Raw genomic sequence first — 19,030 nt, 5'->3', positions numbered from 1 at the left:
TCTGTTAGCTGGGATACACTCAAATCTCATCTGTGTTCTCGTATAATCAAATATGGCATCTCTAGATGCAATTAAGAGTGAGATCTAATGATGTTTTTACACCATGCCTCATCATCACATCTCATCTTGATGCTGTATATTTGAATTAGAACATGAGATTTCAAAGTCAGGACATTGTGCCGCAATTCTTTTGTGTTCCACTGAAGAAAGTCAGTCTTAAGGGTCAGAACACCATGAGGGTGAGTAAATAATGACAGAATTGTAATTTTTGGGTGAATTGCTTCTATAAGTGTGCCATTTCGGGGGGTTAGATTATATGCATAAGTGGATCACTTTCCTTGTTATTATTCTGCCACATTTAGTCTGTTTGTCTCACTTAAAACAAGCTGATTGACTCGTGGAACCAGCCAAAGTCTTAGCTTTTGTTTCGAGGCTAACGGGGGCAACTAGTGTGGCCACCGCAGTTTTAGAGGCTGACACATAAAACACAAGCCTAACAAACAGGGGAGGACAGGAGGAGAGGAGGGACAACCTCGCAGACTGACAACCACCAATTGACTTCAACTACACAACCCAATCATTAAAGTCGTTTCAGTTCAATGAGCGGCCACCGCTGGGGCCACAGGAGTATAATATCTCCTGCTAACACCCCCCCCCCCCCCCAACTAAATACATTTCTATTTACTTTCACCCTTCTTCTACCGTTCTTTTTCTTTCACTCCTTTCTTACCCTTTTCTTATCTTTTGTACACGTTTTAGCCGGTCTTACGGACAACAGCCTATTATTTATTCAGAACGGCGGCACAATGCAAAAATGCATAATTCATTATACTTTGTACTTTGCTGTTCTATTTGCGCATGCACAATGCATGAGCCGTATGGAAATATGCACACGCCCAGCAAATTCTGATGTGCCTGTAACCTTTTAAAATCAACCGGGATCATTTATTTACTTGTTTGCGCATTCATCTTTGGCTTTCGGGCCCCTGAAAACACGACTAAAGTGTGTAGTGCTGCGTTTCACTGTTTTTGGCCTTGTTTTAATGTGTGTTTTATGTCATGGCTGTTGTTCGAGGTGTGAATGCTTCTAAATAGCAGTTAGCAGGGCGAGGGTGTTTGTTACCACGCTTTGCATTAAGAAAAGATTATTTTGTTGTGTTATTGCAGTGGGTGCAAAATTAACTTAAAAACGGTGTGGGCTTATGTGCTCTTGTGTAAAAGTATATTTTTGAAATGCCGCGGAGCACGTAATTCGCTGGTCTGATGTTATCTGCTTGCGCTGAGAAAGTGTAATCCGGTTTTTGGGCCAAACTAAGAGCAGCCTATGCGCTCTGAGACAAAAGGCATAGAGCGGGTGGACGTATTCTGGCTCTCGCACAATGGCGCGGTCCATTCAGCAAGACTGTTGACCTCTGACCTCCCTCCCTCATCTCTCAAGATGCACTTTAACTGTTTGTCAGAACAACTGAAGTGCACAGCCAGATCTGCCATGCCATAGCCGTCTGTTTCTGAAGGGCTGAGGACATGCGCACACACATTTTGTACACTTTATTTGATTCCACATTACAGGTCAAATTTCATTAGGAATCAATTTTTTTGAATGATCCAACAGATTAAAGCAAATCTACACACACACAAACACACACACATCTATATATACACACACACACAGTTGGATTATTTTGATTAGGTAAAAAAAGAACTAAAAATAATAAAACTCAATGAAAACATGATAACATAATAAAAACAGGATTTATGAACATTAAAAAAAAGAGTGTGAATCTGTTTTTGCAAATAAATTTCATTATATATATAAAACCCATTTGCCCATGATTATGAATTAATTTCTTTCAGTCAGAATTCAGATTGTTATCAATTATGAGATTTTTATCAATAATTATCATGATAAATAATTTTATATTTAGAAAGAAATACCTGCAACTTACTGTCTGTTACACTTTCATAACAAACAAACTGAAACTCATGCATTCAATTACTTATTAGCTACTGACTGATAAAACACTATTTAAGGTATATACATGTTTGCTAGAGAGGAACTTGTAAAAAAAATCCCTGACGTCTACTCGTGAAGTTTAGTTTTTATATGGTTTTGGCATTTGATCAAAGAGTTGTTCTGATGGACTTTGTCCTGATCTTGTCTTAGATGTACATTTTGAATGTCAGACAAACAGGCACACCCAAATAAAAGCATTTTCTGGTATATTCCCATCAGTCTCTGTGTCTGCTTGCACTTATATGGATGCGTGCGTGTGTGTGACAGACAGGGGATTATTGTCACCTAAGTGATGGATGATGCATCGGCCCCCAGCACTTGAGAGCATTGTGAGGGGGTCAAGATGGCCCTCTCAGTGCTGTCAGATCCTGAAAAGATTTACTGTAGCGACAGCTCAGCCCCATCATAATAGATTGCTTTTGGGGTGAAAGGAAGGCATTTCCACGCACCCAGAGCAAACGAGAACTATCCAAAGACCACAGAACAATCTGACATCCAAATCAGAAATAGATCATGTAAGTTATTCATTCCTTAGTGATTAAATATGGAGAGTTTAGCACCTACATTGTATGTGTCATGTGTATTTACTTATTTATTTAAAAAAATGAATGTGCTGTAAATACGTTTTTATATGCAATTCCAGTGATCGAAATGATTTGTCCTTATATGCTTATTTGCTGATTCTGTTCTGTTCTAATTATTTTACAATATAATATTTGAGTTGACCTAAAAACTCAATAACAAACCGTTGTAACATTATACTTAGATCATGATATCCGTGGCACAAATCATAATTTTCAGATGAAATGTAATCACTCGTTCAATTTCCTCAATGTATAATTAGCAAACTCTCAATTAAAACTGTGACTTTTATATTTTGTTAATATTTTTAAAACGCAACTAGATCTTAATAAAATAAAAAAATAATAATTCGATTATAAATAATAGTAGCCTATATTAATTGTAATTATGCCTTTCAAAATATTATAATAGCCTATATGAAGTAATATACAATGTTTGCTTTTGTCATATGTAGAACATCGATATTACTATAATAGAATAATTGGATAATTGCAATATCCTTTTTAATAGACGTAACATAATTTCCCCACAATCTAGGTTTGAATAAACTCTCATTTATGAACCTGAAGATGACAGCCAAGTGTCTCAGACAGCGTCAGATATCGACTTTAGTCCCTCGAAGCGCAAACACAATTCGTTTAAACATGTGCCACATGTAAAAGACAGCGAGTAAAAACAGGTGTCTGTGTTTAAAGCCCCGTGGAAAACTGCGTGGCTCGCGTTCAGTGTATTTTTTTAGATTTTCATAAGCTGGCAAAGATACATTTTCCATCAATAATAGATTCACGCGGTGGTCAGAGGAGGAGAGGACATGGGGAGGGGTTCAGTCCTTTTGGTTGGAGATAAGAGAGGAGGAGTGGCCGACAGAGAGAATCACTAATGAGCGCGACTCACCTCATCAAAGACGCGCGTGCTCCTCTGTCTCGCGCTGCTGTGGCGCAGTGTCATGATACTATGGGTTGCGTGCTGAACTCTACGGGACCAGAGCTGCTATTACAACTGGAGGCTTTGAGATCCACCGCTCAACAACTAGCCCAACTTTATCAACTCTCGGAAAAGAAAAAGGTCAGAAACGCTCTTGCCTTCGTTTAACTGCAAATGCAATTTTAATGTTAAGAATAATGATAGCGGTGTTACTCTTGATGCCTTGGCCTACTTTTGTAACACACATTGGAGCTGTCACAACATTAGAGCTCTGAGATGAAGTTTGTGCAGCTTTTTAGCTGTGTGTCTTGATTTCGGAGAGCGGCCCAGACCTGCTGCTGTCTCCTAGCGCTGAGCGCCCTCATGCGGGGGAGAGCGGTACTGCGCGTGCAGCGCGTGCAGCGCGCGGCTTTACTCAGAAGAGCTTTTCAAGCAGACTGTTCCGTTTTGTTTTATTAGGATTATTGTTTCAGTCGATTTCGTTTGGTTAAAGTATATGTATAGTTTAATTTTCAAAACAAATGCAGGCTTTTTGGATTGTATTTGGGCTATGTAAGAACACAATAGATGCGGTTTGCCATCACAATGCGTTCTGGAAGGATTTTAATTGTGTTTAATTGAGGAAAACTTTGCAGCAAATCATCAGGCTTTGAAATAAATGACAATAACCTATCTACACCGCGAGAATAATATAAACAAACGGTATTTAGAATGCGCGTGCAACGGATAAAATTATAATAAAATGATAATCGCTTGCACTGGTCAAATAATTTAAGATACACCGAATTGTAAAAATGCATTGTCGCATGTCTAGGTAACACAGTACTATTAGTAGTTGTGATTTTGTATTTTTTTTTTTTTTTTTTAATCAGCACTTTGTTTGCGTGCGTGTGTTAGCCTATATTTGATGTATTAAATTTAAAAACAAAAACACATCAAGACATATCAAACACACCGGATTGCGATTAGCCTACATTGTTTTTAATAGATCTAAAAAAAAAGACACATTCTATTTATATTACTTTGGTTATTGTTGTCTTTAATTTGACTTGTTTTTATTGCACGTGATGCGCTCGTTTATTTTGTTTGTGTGTGTGAGTTTTCATGTATTTCTTGCTGGCCTTTGGTAAGCAAATAATCGAATGAAGCAGGCGCTTTGGGTTTAATAATTATTGCATTTTCTGTTTAATTGTGATTGTTTGCTTTGTGTGTGTGTGTGTGTGTGTTTTTATCCATTTTTTTTTATCCGTATTACAACAAAAATAACAAATAATATTATTGCTTTTACATTTTCTATGTTCAAAATAAAGCTTCACGTCTCTGAAAACCACGGATGATGATAATAATAACAACAACAACAATAATAATAACAATAATAATGTAAGGCCATTTTATGTATGGTTTTAAAATTCTAAGCGTTTTTTCTTCTCTTTTTGCAGATCTATTATAAAGCTATTAGAGATATTGAAATAGGGGAGGAGTTACTGGTTTACATGAAGGACGGAGTTTTCCCCGAGGGCTCAATGGCACCGAACCTGGAAGGTGAGATTAATGCAAGTCATTAGGCACTCTTTTAAACAAACTCACACAGACCACACTCATTCACCTCTGCCAGCAGTTAGTAAGATGCCAGCCTATATGTGGCCTGTGCTTGTCGTCTTGTTAGGTCGGACGATAAAAAAAATATTAAAGTACATTTCAACCCAGAGGCAAGTGAACTAGTATTTGCGAATTTAAGAATGAAATAGATTTTTCTGCACATGGAGTTTTTGTGTGGTTCGTTATATTATATATATATATATATATATATATATATATATATATATATATATATATATATATATATATATATATATATATATATATATATATAATGCAAAATAATAATAAAATATAATAACTCATAGATATAAAATATACTGTACACTGTGCTTTTGTCTTTTTTATTTCTAAATAATTTTTAACATATTCTTTAAAAGCATCAGTGGCCACTTGTAGTTTCCTTATTAAAACACATCACTCGCAATCTTCCGAATCTTTTGTTGTTTCTAAGTGATCTGGTAATTTTGGAACTGAAGCTCAGAGTAGTTGATACAGACTAGAAAATTGCAAAAGCACTGAAGTGTGTCACACCGCAGCAGTCACTCTCCAACACATGCAAAAGGTTTTATCTGATAGAGATGTGTCTCAGATCTCCCTGCCAAAAAGCCAAGAAGAAAGCTCTCCGAGAGAAAAGGGAGACAGGGACGCCAAAAGATGCAAGCCAGGCTCCGCTCAGACAGATCAACTCAGAGAACAAAAGAAAAGAAACATAGAGCAGAGTGAACATGGTCAGCGAAAGACAGTCGGTCAGACGAGAGGCTGAGAGAAACAGACAGACTGAGTGAGAGCTCTCTACATCTACCTCCGTCTCGTGGCTTATCGGTGGTGGAATTTGGAGTGGAGCTGGAGGAGTCCTGAGGGACCTCACCCATGCTCACAGATTAGCCGCTAAACTGCACATAATTGTGTTTCTTCTACATCTCTCCAAGAGCTATTAGTTTCCCATTCCCACTCGTTTTTCCCAACATTCCTGTCTTTGTCGTTAGTGCCACCGATGGGACGGAGAGATAATGTCTCGAATTCAAAAAAGCAGCACAGAAACTTTTTTCTTGACTTTAGTTTTCCCCATAAAGGCCTCTTTGAGGTCACAAGGGCATTGTATTCCAAATACTCGTTTATTTTGAGGGAAGTATGAGCATTGCCGTGGAGTGTGTTTGGTCAATAAGTGTCACGGTAATGAATTGAAAAATAAAACCGAATATAGGGTGTAATCCTAGATGACACAGCACCGGTGCAAGCATTTCATGGCCTTTCCTTTTAAAACACTGAGTCAAAGAATAATGAAACTCATCCGCCTTGGCCTGATCCGGGCAGTGCATGGAGCATATCAATGAGTTTCATTTGAGGATGATGATAGCTAATGCATCAGACCTTCGAGTTTCCTTGCCTTTACATGACTCTAAGGTTATCTGTGAACTTGGCTTTTGTGTCAGAATATCAGTAAGGATAAAACAACCACGTTTTTAGTCATTTAACTCTGGGTCATTTGAACAATTACTCCAAAGACTGATTTTCAGTCTAAAGCAAGTCAAAAACAATGATATATTTGAGCTTTAATCTTGTTAGTTCTTTAAAGGTTAATGTTCGTATGTTTTCAAGTTTTTTATATTAATCTTAAATATTTGTATTTTTTTATCAAAGATTTGTTTCAGATTGTTCTTTATGCTCAATTGCTGGCTTATGCGCAACAAAAACAATGTTACTACCAAAATTGCATGTTTCTTTTTTTTTTTTAAGTTATGCATATTTGAAAGCAGCTGTGTTTCTACTGTGATTTTTAGTGGATGTATGAAGTCATTTCTCATAGTTCACACAGGTGTCCTATAGAATAACCACAGGTGCAATTCATCACATTAACTATGGACATGCTCCACTAACATTTTACAACCAGAAAGTGCCAAAATATTTTTGTTTTCATTTTGATCAGTATATCTATTGTTTTATCATTTAAAACCTCTTTTTATGAAATGTCAAGATTGAAAAGTGTTTTCTTTTTTAAAGTAGCCACACTTTTTTATTTTGTCATCCAATTTAATGCCATTCAGACATTTTTAAAAAAGTGTCCAAATGCAATTTGAGGTCTTATTCTGAAGATCGGATCTTTTATAATTGAAAATGACCATGTAATTATTATGGTTGAGCAACTGCGTGATGCCGTCCCCACAGATGAGCCGATGTACCGCTGTGAACACTGTGATGAGCTCTTCACATCAAAGCTGGAGCTACGGCGGCATCAGAAATACTCCTGCAGTAGCAGCAACTCTATCTTTGACTCACTAAGCGAAGACTTCAAACAGGAGCGCGAAGACAGCGATGAGCCGGTGCACGAGTGCAAGGACTGTGAAAAGATCTTCCCTAGCGAGTACAGGTCAGCACACTCCACTACAACGCACAACTTCTAATTACCCGCCGAGCTTTAGTGAACCCCTAGCTGTTATTATGTATAAAAGTTAACAAAATGTTATTATGTACAAAAAGTTAAATGAAAAAGAAACAAAAATCAATGAACAGTTTTTTCTACTATTATGTTTTTTCATATTTATTTGTCTTTGTTCTGATCTGGTTTTGCTTTAAGACCCATATTTTACATTGTGCCAGTGACCCAGCACAGAACCAGAATTGTTTATTGCACATGCGTATGTTAAATGTGTGTGTACAATAAGCATGTGCATGATAAATATGTTTATCTAAACAAAAGTGCCTTTACAATCAAACATTGAAATTTGCTAAAATTACAATGAGGCACATAGGTAAACATTATGAAAAATTATTAACATGATACAGAATGCAAAGGAAACCCACATTTGGCATCTGCCTAATTTGGCTACCAAGTAACAGATGATTTTGAAAAAATGTTTTAGTATTCTAATAGTATATGGCTATAGGATGCATTATATTATTTGCATTTAGCATTGTTTTTTGTTTCCCCTGTGACACAGTATACAGCCTTGCCACAACAGAGCAGTGTAGAAACACTGGCCTACATGGTGGTCACACAGACAATATTTATGGTGTTCTTATGTATTCTTAGTCTCGGGCAGCATATGATCGTACACACAGATGAGAGAGAGTATAAGTGTGACCAGTGCCCCAAAGCTTTCAACTGGAAATCCAACCTCATTCGCCATCAGATGTCACATGACAATGGCAAGCGCTTCGAGTGTGAAAACTGTGATAAGGTAGGTTATGGTGACTTACTGCAACCAATTATGTGTTCAAAAGCATTAATCAGAATACGTGGAAAGTTGAAACATAAAGTGCCCCAGGACAAATATTTAGCTGATGAAAATGTAATACCTTTTACATTTGGGAGTTTGTTTTAAAATGTCCTGCAGTGTGAAACATGAATTTTTAAAAAGTACAAACATTCATGTGGTCTCTTGATTAATATGAGGTCATGAAAACTGCAGAAGAAGTATCAGGAGAATTAGCCAAATTTTGCTTAAAATAATGTTTGATGGATGTTACACGACAGGACGTGCCAACTTTCCAAAAATGTTTCATGTCAACTATATGTACTGCAAATTTAATAATATAACACTACAATTAATTTTAATCTCCAAGTAATTGCCTTTCCACCATGCTATGTTTACACATTTGCACTAAGTTGGCATATTTCTGTGTGTTCTTCAGGTGTTCACAGATCCCAGCAACCTCCAGCGCCACATCCGCTCTCAGCATGTCGGTGCCCGAGCCCACACCTGCCCTGAGTGTGGCAAGACCTTTGCCACCTCCTCGGGCCTCAAGCAGCACAAGCACATACACAGCAGTGTCAAGCCTTTCATCTGTAAGTCTGAGCAGTCTTGTCTAAGCCTCAGATACAATTACCAGTGTCCAAAGACCTCCCGGCTAGCTCCACCCCAAGATTGTGACAGCTGTTGTTTTATAGGTCAGCGAAACTAAATGAAATTCCAGAGCCATTCTTTGTTTTGTTCTACATTTGTTGCACTTTTCTTTAGTGCTTTCTTTTTCGCTCTCCTAATTACTCCATTTTGCCCTTATTCTGATGTTTTTTTTTTTTTGTAACTGTGCTTTTTCTTTTGAGGGCTGATTAGGCTTGTATATTGCCAAGGCAGATTTAATGTTTAGAGGTAGATGTCTCTGCAGTGTCTTAGCTGCCCTCTTACCAACACTGAGAGAACACCATCTTCTTTTTGCTTGCCTTCACAATGTTCTGTGTGTTACCATCCAATGTCCAAATCCATGTATGCTGTACCAGTGTACATGTGTTTGTACAAAATGAGCATAAATGGCTCTACTATTAATGAAGAATCTCATCAACGAGTTATTCATATGCTAATTGATCATATTTTACCATATAACATTGCCATGTGTAGCATTTTTATCTCACCTTCAAAACAGAACAGAGTTCAGCTATGCCTCTGGAGGTTCACCTTCCTGCAGTCTTCAGTTTCAGCCCTTCTCCAACACACCTGCCTGTAATTTTCAAATAATTCAAACGCCTTGATTAGTTGCTTCACTTGTGTCTGATTAGGGCTGGAGTTCAACTCTGCAGGAAGGTAGCCCTCTAGGAGCAAGGTTGGCTACCCCCTGATGTAGACAGTGCCATGTTTTCTGAACATAATAAACAGCATGCACAATTTATTGGTTGATCTAATCAGCTGCCGGATTGTCACTGCTATTGAATGAATGAACACCAAATAAAAACAGTATGTTAATAGAATTAACCAGTCATGTGTGTTCTCCCAGGTGAGGTGTGTCACAAATCGTATACCCAGTTCTCTAACCTGTGCCGTCACAAACGGATGCATGCAGACTGCCGCACCCAGATCAAGTGTAAAGACTGTGGGCAAATGTTCAGCACTACCTCCTCCCTCAACAAGCATCGGCGATTTTGCGAGGGCAAGAACCATTATAATCCCGGAGGCATATTCACTCCGGGCATACCAATGACATCCAGTCACATTTTAGGCAAGTCCAAGTCTCATCCTGGCTTGAACCATAGTGGACTTGGTTTCGGAGATTACTTCCCATCCAGGCCGCATCATCCAGGTTTGCCCTTTTCCCCAACACCCCCTGCATTCCCAGCCCTTTCCCATGGCTTCCCAGGCATCTTTCCCCCATCACTATATCCTAGACCGCCATTGTTACCTCCTAGTCCTTTGCTCAAGAGCCCAATTAGTAATAGTCAAGATGGGAAGCTGACCCCTTTTGATGCTCCGACTCTTTCTGCAGTCCCATCCATGAACAACAGCAATGGCAATGTAGGGAGCTGTCTCAGCAGCCAGTCAGAGGATAATCGAGAGTCCAAACTGGACTTGTCGTTCCACGACAACAAGAATAAAGTGAAGGTGAATGAAATGTCTGATGGTAGTGACTTGGAAGATGTTAACACGTCTAGCGGCACAGATCTAGACACCACCACTGGCACAGTGTCTGGCTCAGATCTAGAAAGTGAGGCAGAAAGTGAACGGGAGAAGAGCAGGAGGAAACCAGTGCAGGAGAGCAAGCAGGACGAAGTGAGCAGCAGTTCAGTATCTGTCTCCAGTTCAGGGAACCTCCCTTGCGAGCGTCCTTTCCTCTCCTCCCAGCATTCCTTTTTCCCACCGCCAGAGGAGCAAGCACTTCCACCCTCCGGGGCCACCACTGACTCCATTAAAGCCATTGCCTCCATTGCAGAAAAGTATTTTGGCCCAGGCTTCATGGGCTTGCAGGAGAAGAAGATGGGCTCCTTAAACTACCATTCCATGTTCCCTTTCCAGTTTCTGCCCAACTTTGCACATTCCTTGTACCCATTCACAGACAGAGCACTCAATCCTGGCATGTTCTTCAAACCTGAGCCTAAATCCCCTCGTGAGCACATACAGAAAATACCTACAGCCACTGGTGCGGATTCACCCTTTGACCTAACCACCAAACCCAAGGAGGTCAAACCTCTTCCTCCACCCCCCAGCAAACCAGCCTTGCCATCCAATACCCCCTTGGCCCCTGGCGAGGAACAACCTCTGGACCTCAGCATAGGCAGTCGAAGCCGAGCTAACCAGAATGGTGGCACACACGAACAGCGCAAGAATCACGCCTATGGAGCAAACTGCAAAGCAGCTAAAGATGAACACCCAGCACTAACCCAGTCCCACAACTTGCACCAGCCCCAGATGCCTCAGCCGCAAGCATCCCTTTCCCAGCCACCTCCTCCCCAGCAGCAGCCATCACTCCACTACGCCAAGCCCTCGCCGTTCTTCATGGACCCCATCTACAGGTATTTCAATAAGTAGGTCCTATTGTAAGAACCAAAACACAAGGACAATTCAAAGCAGTAGCTAGTGATATGTTGAAATTAGAAAAGTTATTGGAAAAGTGTTGGTACCCAGTAGGTTTACAACCAACCTTCGTTCGTACGTAACCCTTGGTGCTGTTGTCCAGCAGGGTGGAGAAGAGGAAGCTAATAGACCCAGTAGGAGCTTTAAAGGAGAAGTACCTGAGGCCGACACCACTACTCTTCCATCCTCAGGTATACTTTACACGCATTTTGTTTACTTACATTGGTAACTTGTCATTTTGTTCAAGCACAGCAGAGCATGGCAAGACACTGAAAGCACATTTCCAGTGTCCTCCACCTCAGGTTTGTTTTGGTTCAAGGGGAGCCTTGATGTTTAAAAAACTTCTGACTTCTGATGGTATTTATTTTCATTAGATTATTTTCATCATGAAGATAATGTCTAAAGAGGTATTGCCTGTTTTCTGTCATGCTGTGCATTCAAAATTCTTTATCTTTTGCTTAGAAAAACAACCCCCATTGTTTGAGTTAGTATTTTAAACCGTTCCCACCTTTGAACAGTGACAACAATAAAGAAAATATTATTAATAATGGCCTTTTGAATTGAAACAAATTATGCCACATACTTTCGGAGTAGACCATTGTCTCTGGGTAGTTCTCCATTGAGTCCCACCGCTAATAACTTCCTAGCATTTCTTTCTTGCTCTGGCTGCCTAGATAATGTCTGCATGTCGATCAGGGACTTCCTGTGTTTGTGTGTAATAGAATGGCCTCTCTTGTTGGGAACTGTCTTATCTGACCTGTAAATCTGGCCTCCATCAATGCTGGCCTACCTCCCCCCAAATTTCTCGCTCTTTACTTTTCTCCTTTGAGCAATCCCCTATTTAATCAAATGTCTCTAATATGACTTCTGCGAGTGGTATAAAGATCTATCTATCCATCCATCCATCCATCCATCCATCCATCCATCTTAATACATTTTATAGTCATTTTTTAAATGTTTATTATGTTGACTATATATTTGTCTTAAAGCAAAAGAAAGATCAAATATGCGACCATGGATATTTAAAGGTATATGCATTATCATTAGCACCATTGCCTGGTAATATTCTAGACTAAAACACTAAGAGAATCAAGGTGATATTGAGAAGTGTAAATAATAGTAAAAAAAAAAAAACTGTATGTCTCTGTGTTTCTCCATATCCAAATTTAGGAAGGATATAAGCTGTTTTTGGCCATAGAGCTGCATAGCAAACCCTTTGTTATGCAGCAGGGGAAGTACTATCAGCGAGGGGTATCTTAAACTGCATTGTATGGTTACCGCTCATGGAAGTGAATGGCTCATTCAGACGCTTCTCTCAGAGATTTGTTGGGAACAAAGTAGGAGCCGGGGGCTCCCAAAGGGGCTGCTCGAGTGGCTGCCAACGTGCCATAGGTTAGGGAGGTCACTCTTGAACAGCACAATCAAGACTCGACCTACTGATATATAACTTCCTCCAGCTTTCCATCCTGTCTGGTTATGATGCGAACTCCTAGGATCTCAGTCAGAATTCCTCACCACTTCTTTTATTTTGTTCTTCATGCATCTGCCCTAAACAAAAAAAAAACAACAACAAAAAAGTTTCTTACTCCCAGATGGCTTCTAATCTCACACAAAATCAATTCAAGAGAAGTTTCTGATTAAATGAGCCCCTGAGCTGTGCATCAAACACAGAGTATTCCTCTCTGAACTCGCCTCATGTTCTCTCCTCAGGTGTCTGCGATGGAAAACATGACTGAGAAATTGGAAAGCTTCAGCGCTCTGAAACTGGATGCTCCCAATTCTCTCCAGCACTCCTCACACCACCTTTTTAACTTCCGCTCCCCGCCTCCCTCTCTCTCCGATGCTATCTTACGCAAAGGCAAGGAGCGATACACCTGCAGGTGAGCGCCACTCATGAAACAAGAGAAAACACATCCTTACAGGATTCCTTTAACTCTGCAGCTTTATTTAAATCATTTCTAACATCATCGTATTTAGAGTTATACATCAACACATTAATACACACCTAAAGGTTGCTTCACACACTGAATCCAAAATTTTGTCTGCATTTTTTCGTATTCGAAATCTAAAAAAATTTGTCATGCACAGAAACCTTGCACACTGAGTCTGATGCGTATTAATTAATCAGTTGTGATACAATTCACAAAACAGCATTAAATAGAGTCTTCAAGCGGTGAGGATGATTCTGTTGTCTTCTCGCTTTTTAAAAAGAGAAAAGGAGAGGCAATATCGGGTCCATCCAATACTGAGATATAGAGAGGAAGGAGAGTTCCCCCTCAGAAGGAGTGGGGTTATCCCGGGCGATTCAAAGTTTAGTTCTGAATGCCAGTGGCTCAGTTTGATGCTATGTTTTTCAGCGATACTAGAGCCACAAATTAAAAAGAAGACTACCAATTTTTGTGAACTCTTTGTGCAAGGATCTTTACGGTGGTTTTTGCTGCGAGCAGAGTGGATGAATTTGACATTCGCCATTTGGCGCGATTTTGGCGTTCGCTTGAACGGTGGCTGTGAACTGTCAAAACACCTAACAAAATGCTTGCTACGGATGATTGAAATTGAAAAAATCGAACCCGATCAGAATTTTTTTATGACGGACGTTACATTTCGGAGGCAGTGTGTAATTGTGATTGACATAACGTTAGGTCGTATTTATTTTTTAACGTGTGAAAATTTCTGATGACCTTAACCAATAAATAAAATAGAAAATAGAAAAAGTTTATAAATACTCTGGATTTGCTTTATTATTCATCTAAAACTGACATTGAATATGCCCAGACAATGAGTTAAACCCCTCTGAATATGGGAGTTGTAACAATGCTGGACAACTGTATCAAAGTCTAGTTTTCATTCTTTGCAGGTACTGTGGGAAAATCTTTCCCAGGTCAGCTAATCTTACAAGGCACTTACGAACACACACAGGAGAACAACCCTACAGGTAAGCCCCTCTTAGATCTTCACTCTTTCTCACACACACACGCACACTAATGCAATATTGAAATTCTCAAGCTTTGTACCTTGAGATTTACCTCACAATTTAATGCAGTAGTTTGGCATTAGCATGTTGCTAAGCCAATGACATGATAATTTACTGCATAAAAGTAGACCGCAAATGATTTGCTAATTATTATTAGAATTAGAATTGCACTTGTATTGGAAATGTGGCTATGTTGTAGGTTTTTGGAACAGAACTTTACTTTTTCTATCACATATGCATACATTCAAGTAACTTTACTTAGCTTTTGGTGCAGGGCCAGATAGTCATCCAACACAAACAATATAGCTGAAAATCCAACCATTCCACATCACTTCTTAATCCAAAGGTTTATTCCCACTTGAATCTTACCTGCTTAAAAAAACAAAAAAAACAAACATGAGAAATAGATTGTACTCATGCTTGATGTTCCCAGACTGATATACAAGTAGATACAAAAACTCACACTGACAATTTTTAGGTTATGTGATCAGTACATGAGATGTATTCTTGCATATTGCTTTGCTATATACTGTAAACGTTGCTGATTCTGAGAAATATAACATAGAAACAATGAAAGACATGAGACATTAGAGGCAGCGCAATCAAAAAAGAAAAAAGATTGATTCTGTCTGCGCAGATGTTTTGGAGGTAGAGCAAGCTCTGGACAATGTTGGCTGGTAATAGCACCCTGGAGACATCCATGCTCTGTTTATAGAACGGCTTAATTATCATTGATTTGGCTTCTAACCAGCTGTGGAAAGTCCTCTATGAGGGTGATGAGGGCACTTTGGAATCGAGGGGCTTTCAAAGTTTTAAGTGATATTTTGACCCAGGCATGACTAAGATGTAAGACAAGAAACACCTTTACTGCCAAAATCTTCGTAACAGTCCACTTTCTGAACACATTTAAGTGAAATCAGTCATTTACGAGGGAAAAACTCTTAATAGTGGTGCTTCAGAGTTAGGGATTTCAGCAAACCCTTGACCATAAGTAATATAATGTGACGTGCATCAGACATGAATTTTACCTCACATTCTTCCGCTTGTAAAGGTGTGTTATTACACATAAGATTTTTGCTTAGCAGATGATAAGATGAAAGCAAGCAAGCAACCACGTACTGTAACAACTACCCAGAACCTGCAATGTCATACTGTAGCAACTACAGTGTAAAACGCATAAAAACACCCTAAAAACATAGCAATGTGAATACTCTAGCATCACAGAAAGTTTATAAATGTAGTTTATTTCATCGTACCGTTCATCGTAAAACATTTGGTAGTTCTGTAACATGTATATCAGTTTCACACTAGTTTTTCTTAGCGTACAAAAAGGGTCAGGCGGAATCAAACCCCTCTTTGAGTTCTACAAATCTACCATAGAGCTCTGTGAACACACTCAATGAGATAGAGAGCCTCCTGTGGGACATGAGTGCTACATGCTTGGCTCCTTCACAACAATCCACTGATTAGTTCATTTAGAAACAATTTACCCTAACAAATAGCAGACATCATCAGCATCTCCCCATCTTACTTTCAGCAAAAAAGGGCAGAGTCAGGCCAATATCAGAGTAGGCCGGCTTCAGGCTTCATTGTAGAAGGTTATTTGCCTGCTGTAGATGCTATCAGCTACTCTATGCAGCGAAATTGGCCCACTAGGTCTGACCATTGAAAGACCCCATTCGGATTGTAACGCTTCATGTACAGTCATTGTAACAGAGAAAAAAAGAACAAAGATGATGAAGTAATTTACTGGACCAAGTAATGAAAATAAACAAAATGGGGGGTAGAAAAGACTGACTTAAAAAAAAAAAAAAGGAACGTTGTCTTGGCGTTTTACCATTCTCTATGAACCATGATGTGCCAAGTCTGGAAAATCGGGTCGTGCAGAAGCGCGCACACATTTGCTCGCAAAATAAACTGAAACATAAAAAGAGGCCTGCATCTTGATTCTGAGCACTTGATGACGAGCGATTTTCCCAAAGCAATTAGCCCTGAAAGTCAACTTTGCAGCGACCGAGGGTGTCTAAGCTATGCCGGCCACCCAACAAAGAAGGCACTGTCTGGCGAACTCCTGACACTGCCTCGCTGTGATGTTTGTTTATCAGCACATTAAATTGATGTTCCCCTGCCTATTCTGGCTAATCTGACATTGCGAACAAGTGAGCTACAGAGAGCCGAACCATGACTGTTGAGACATGCTAACACACTGAGGACATCTCATATTTAATACTGAATATATATTAAAATGAGGAATATCAAAACAGGGAAGTGTACTTTATTTTGTTTACAAGACCACAAAGAACATTTCTTTGGCTTACATGAAGGAAAATCATGATGCAAAACAACGAGTCTTGAAAGGACACAAGGGGGTGTTTGTTTTCATGCAAAAATTGAAATAAGAGCTTTCTGGGAAAAGAAAATAGTTAAATTAGGCTACGTTTACACGACAAGGATGTAGGCAAAAATGAACGTTTTTCCCTTGCGTTTTTAAAAAGTTTCACATATACACGACAACGTTTTCAAAACGAATCTCATTTACACATATCCACGAACACGGCCAAAAACGATGTATTACGTATGACAGGCCAGTAGATGGCGCTGTCACCTTGTTAGTAAACACTATCTGTCGGGAAATTACGATTATATGTCTTTTATGATGCATGAAGTAAATCTACACTTTGCTGCAACAACAGTACCATGTGTTCAGCCATTCTTGTGTATGTTTGTTCGCGCTTGCCTTTAAAATCACGTACTGCATGTCTACATACCTAACATGTACTACACACACGCATGACGTCACCGTTTTCAAAGATTCCCGTATTGGCTGTTTATATGGAAACAGTTTTCAAAAAACGTGCACTTTTAAATCTTCCAAAATATGTGCTTTATCCCGCGAAACACATCATTGTCACCAAGCATTATGAAAGTACAATACAGGATACATTATACTAAAATATGGCTCATGGCCAATTTTTCAGAATGTTTAAAGCATGCATACAAGCCCCAAAATGGTGTCAGTGTGCACACCGATATTTTACAGCTTTTTATTATTGTTTCAGCCCAGAAGAAACCTCATATAAGATTGATTTGACTTGTGCTTTTCTCCCGCGTAGATGCAAATACTGTGACCGTTCATTCAGCATCTCCTCCAACCTCCAGCGACATGTTCGTAACATTCACAACAAGGAAAAGCCTTTCAAGTGCCACCTTTGCAATCGCTGCTTCGGTCAACAGACCAATCTGGACCGCCATTTAAAGAAACATGAACATGAGAATATTCCAGGTAAAATCAGTTTCACTTTACTCTAAATAATTTCTAATGATTTAAATATATTTTCATTTGGAACGCAAATCTAAGATGCCTTTATTTATTTCTTTACTTGCTTATTTATTTAAGATAAACTACACATTTGACCTACATTCCACATGACTGTAATATTTTTATTTACTTGAAAATGATTAATGCTAAAAAATATCTTAAAATAAATAAATGTGCAGATGTTATTAAATAATAAAGTTAATACTTAGGGGCCAATTCTCACTATTTAGTGGCTTATTAGCATGCATATTTTGAGGCAAAAGTCATAGCTAATGGTGAGAATTGAACCTTAAGATAAAGTGTGACCATAATAAATATAAAATATAAGTGAATAAAAAAAATAAAAAATAAAAAAAAGGTGGAACCTTATAACCTACAGTTGGATTTTTTTCTCTTTCTTGTTTAAAATGTTTAGTAAATAATTTATTAATCTATATATTTTTCTACTTATTTGTTGTAGTGAGTCAGCAGTCTGGGATCCTCTCAAATTTAGGAACAAATATTTCCTCACCGAACTCTGAGTCTGACAATCATGCACTTTTGGATGAGAAGGAGGACTCCTATTTCTCAGAGATTAGGAACTTCATCTCCAATAGTGAGCTGAACCAGGCCTGTAGCTCCTCGGAGAAAAGGTACGAGCTCGCACACACACACAGCACACACATGCACAGGATATATTTTGAAGCTATGGCAACAAACAGCATAACCTGTCAGAGTCAGAAATGCTCAGTCCTGAAGTTACAGTCTGTCCTCTAGTGGAGGACTGTGGTACTGCTCAGCCACCCGCGGATGTCCCGGAGTTCAGTCAGCAGAGGGACGGGACATCTCAATGAGTCATTTCACCTTGTTGAGTTCTGTTCTGCATTAAGCACAGCCAGATACACATCAGGGAGCACATTCCATCGGCTTATGAAAACACCAAACAAAAGCTCATTACTGCCAGATTCATGAACCGGTAGCATGGATGACTTTCCGTGTGTGGCCAGGTTCACGTTGCTCAGAGTTTGGTTTAGGTGATTCACACAGACAACTGCATACAGTATGAATGGTCGAACATATGCATTCTTGTTTAGACGCGTAATTGGTCCTCCTCAATTTTGCCGGTTCCTCCACACTCCAGCATAGACCCGATGCCTCTGCCTCATCGCTTGGAGGGTCTGGCTTGGGTCGAAACCTCACACTGCCATCTGGGATCAATAGTCCTGTCTTGAATCGTACAAGCAGGCCTGGCATTTTAATATCTGTAATTCAAATAAGTGCTGTGTTTTGTCTCCCTGCAAATCAGCCTCTGAGAAACACTCCCTTCAAATGGACAGGCAGCTGCAACATTCCCC

At 39.3% G+C, this 19,030-nt stretch overlaps 1 protein-coding gene across 8 annotated transcripts in view; it reads left to right on the top strand.

The window, feature by feature from the left end:
- prdm16 (PR domain containing 16) overlaps positions 1-19,030 on the top strand; it is a 216,118-nt gene that overhangs the window by 187,387 nt on the left and 9,701 nt on the right. For 2 of the 8 annotated variants that reach the window (XM_059503080.1, XM_059503073.1), the window contains exons 5-14: positions 4,960-5,062; positions 7,289-7,490; positions 8,154-8,301; positions 8,756-9,011; positions 9,833-11,354; positions 11,507-11,594; positions 13,114-13,283; positions 14,261-14,338; positions 17,491-17,660; positions 18,157-18,328. In XM_059503080.1, the coding sequence (XP_059359063.1) occupies positions 4,960-5,062; positions 7,289-7,490; positions 8,154-8,301; positions 8,756-9,011; positions 9,833-11,354; positions 11,507-11,594; positions 13,114-13,283; positions 14,261-14,338; positions 17,491-17,660; positions 18,157-18,328 (2,909 nt within the window). Of the gene's footprint in view, positions 1-3,483; positions 3,662-4,959; positions 5,063-7,288; positions 7,491-8,153; positions 8,302-8,755; positions 9,012-9,832; positions 11,355-11,506; positions 11,595-13,113; positions 13,284-14,260; positions 14,339-17,490; positions 17,661-18,156; positions 18,329-19,030 lie in introns of those variants that run through there. The other 6 variants (XM_059503081.1, XM_059503078.1, XM_059503077.1 and 3 more) reach the window with 6 other exon arrangements.

Source organism: Carassius carassius, chromosome 21 (genome assembly GCF_963082965.1).
Source record: "Carassius carassius chromosome 21, fCarCar2.1, whole genome shotgun sequence".
NCBI lineage: Eukaryota > Metazoa > Chordata > Actinopteri > Cypriniformes > Cyprinidae > Carassius > Carassius carassius.
This window is presented reverse-complemented; position numbering and strand designations above follow the sequence as displayed.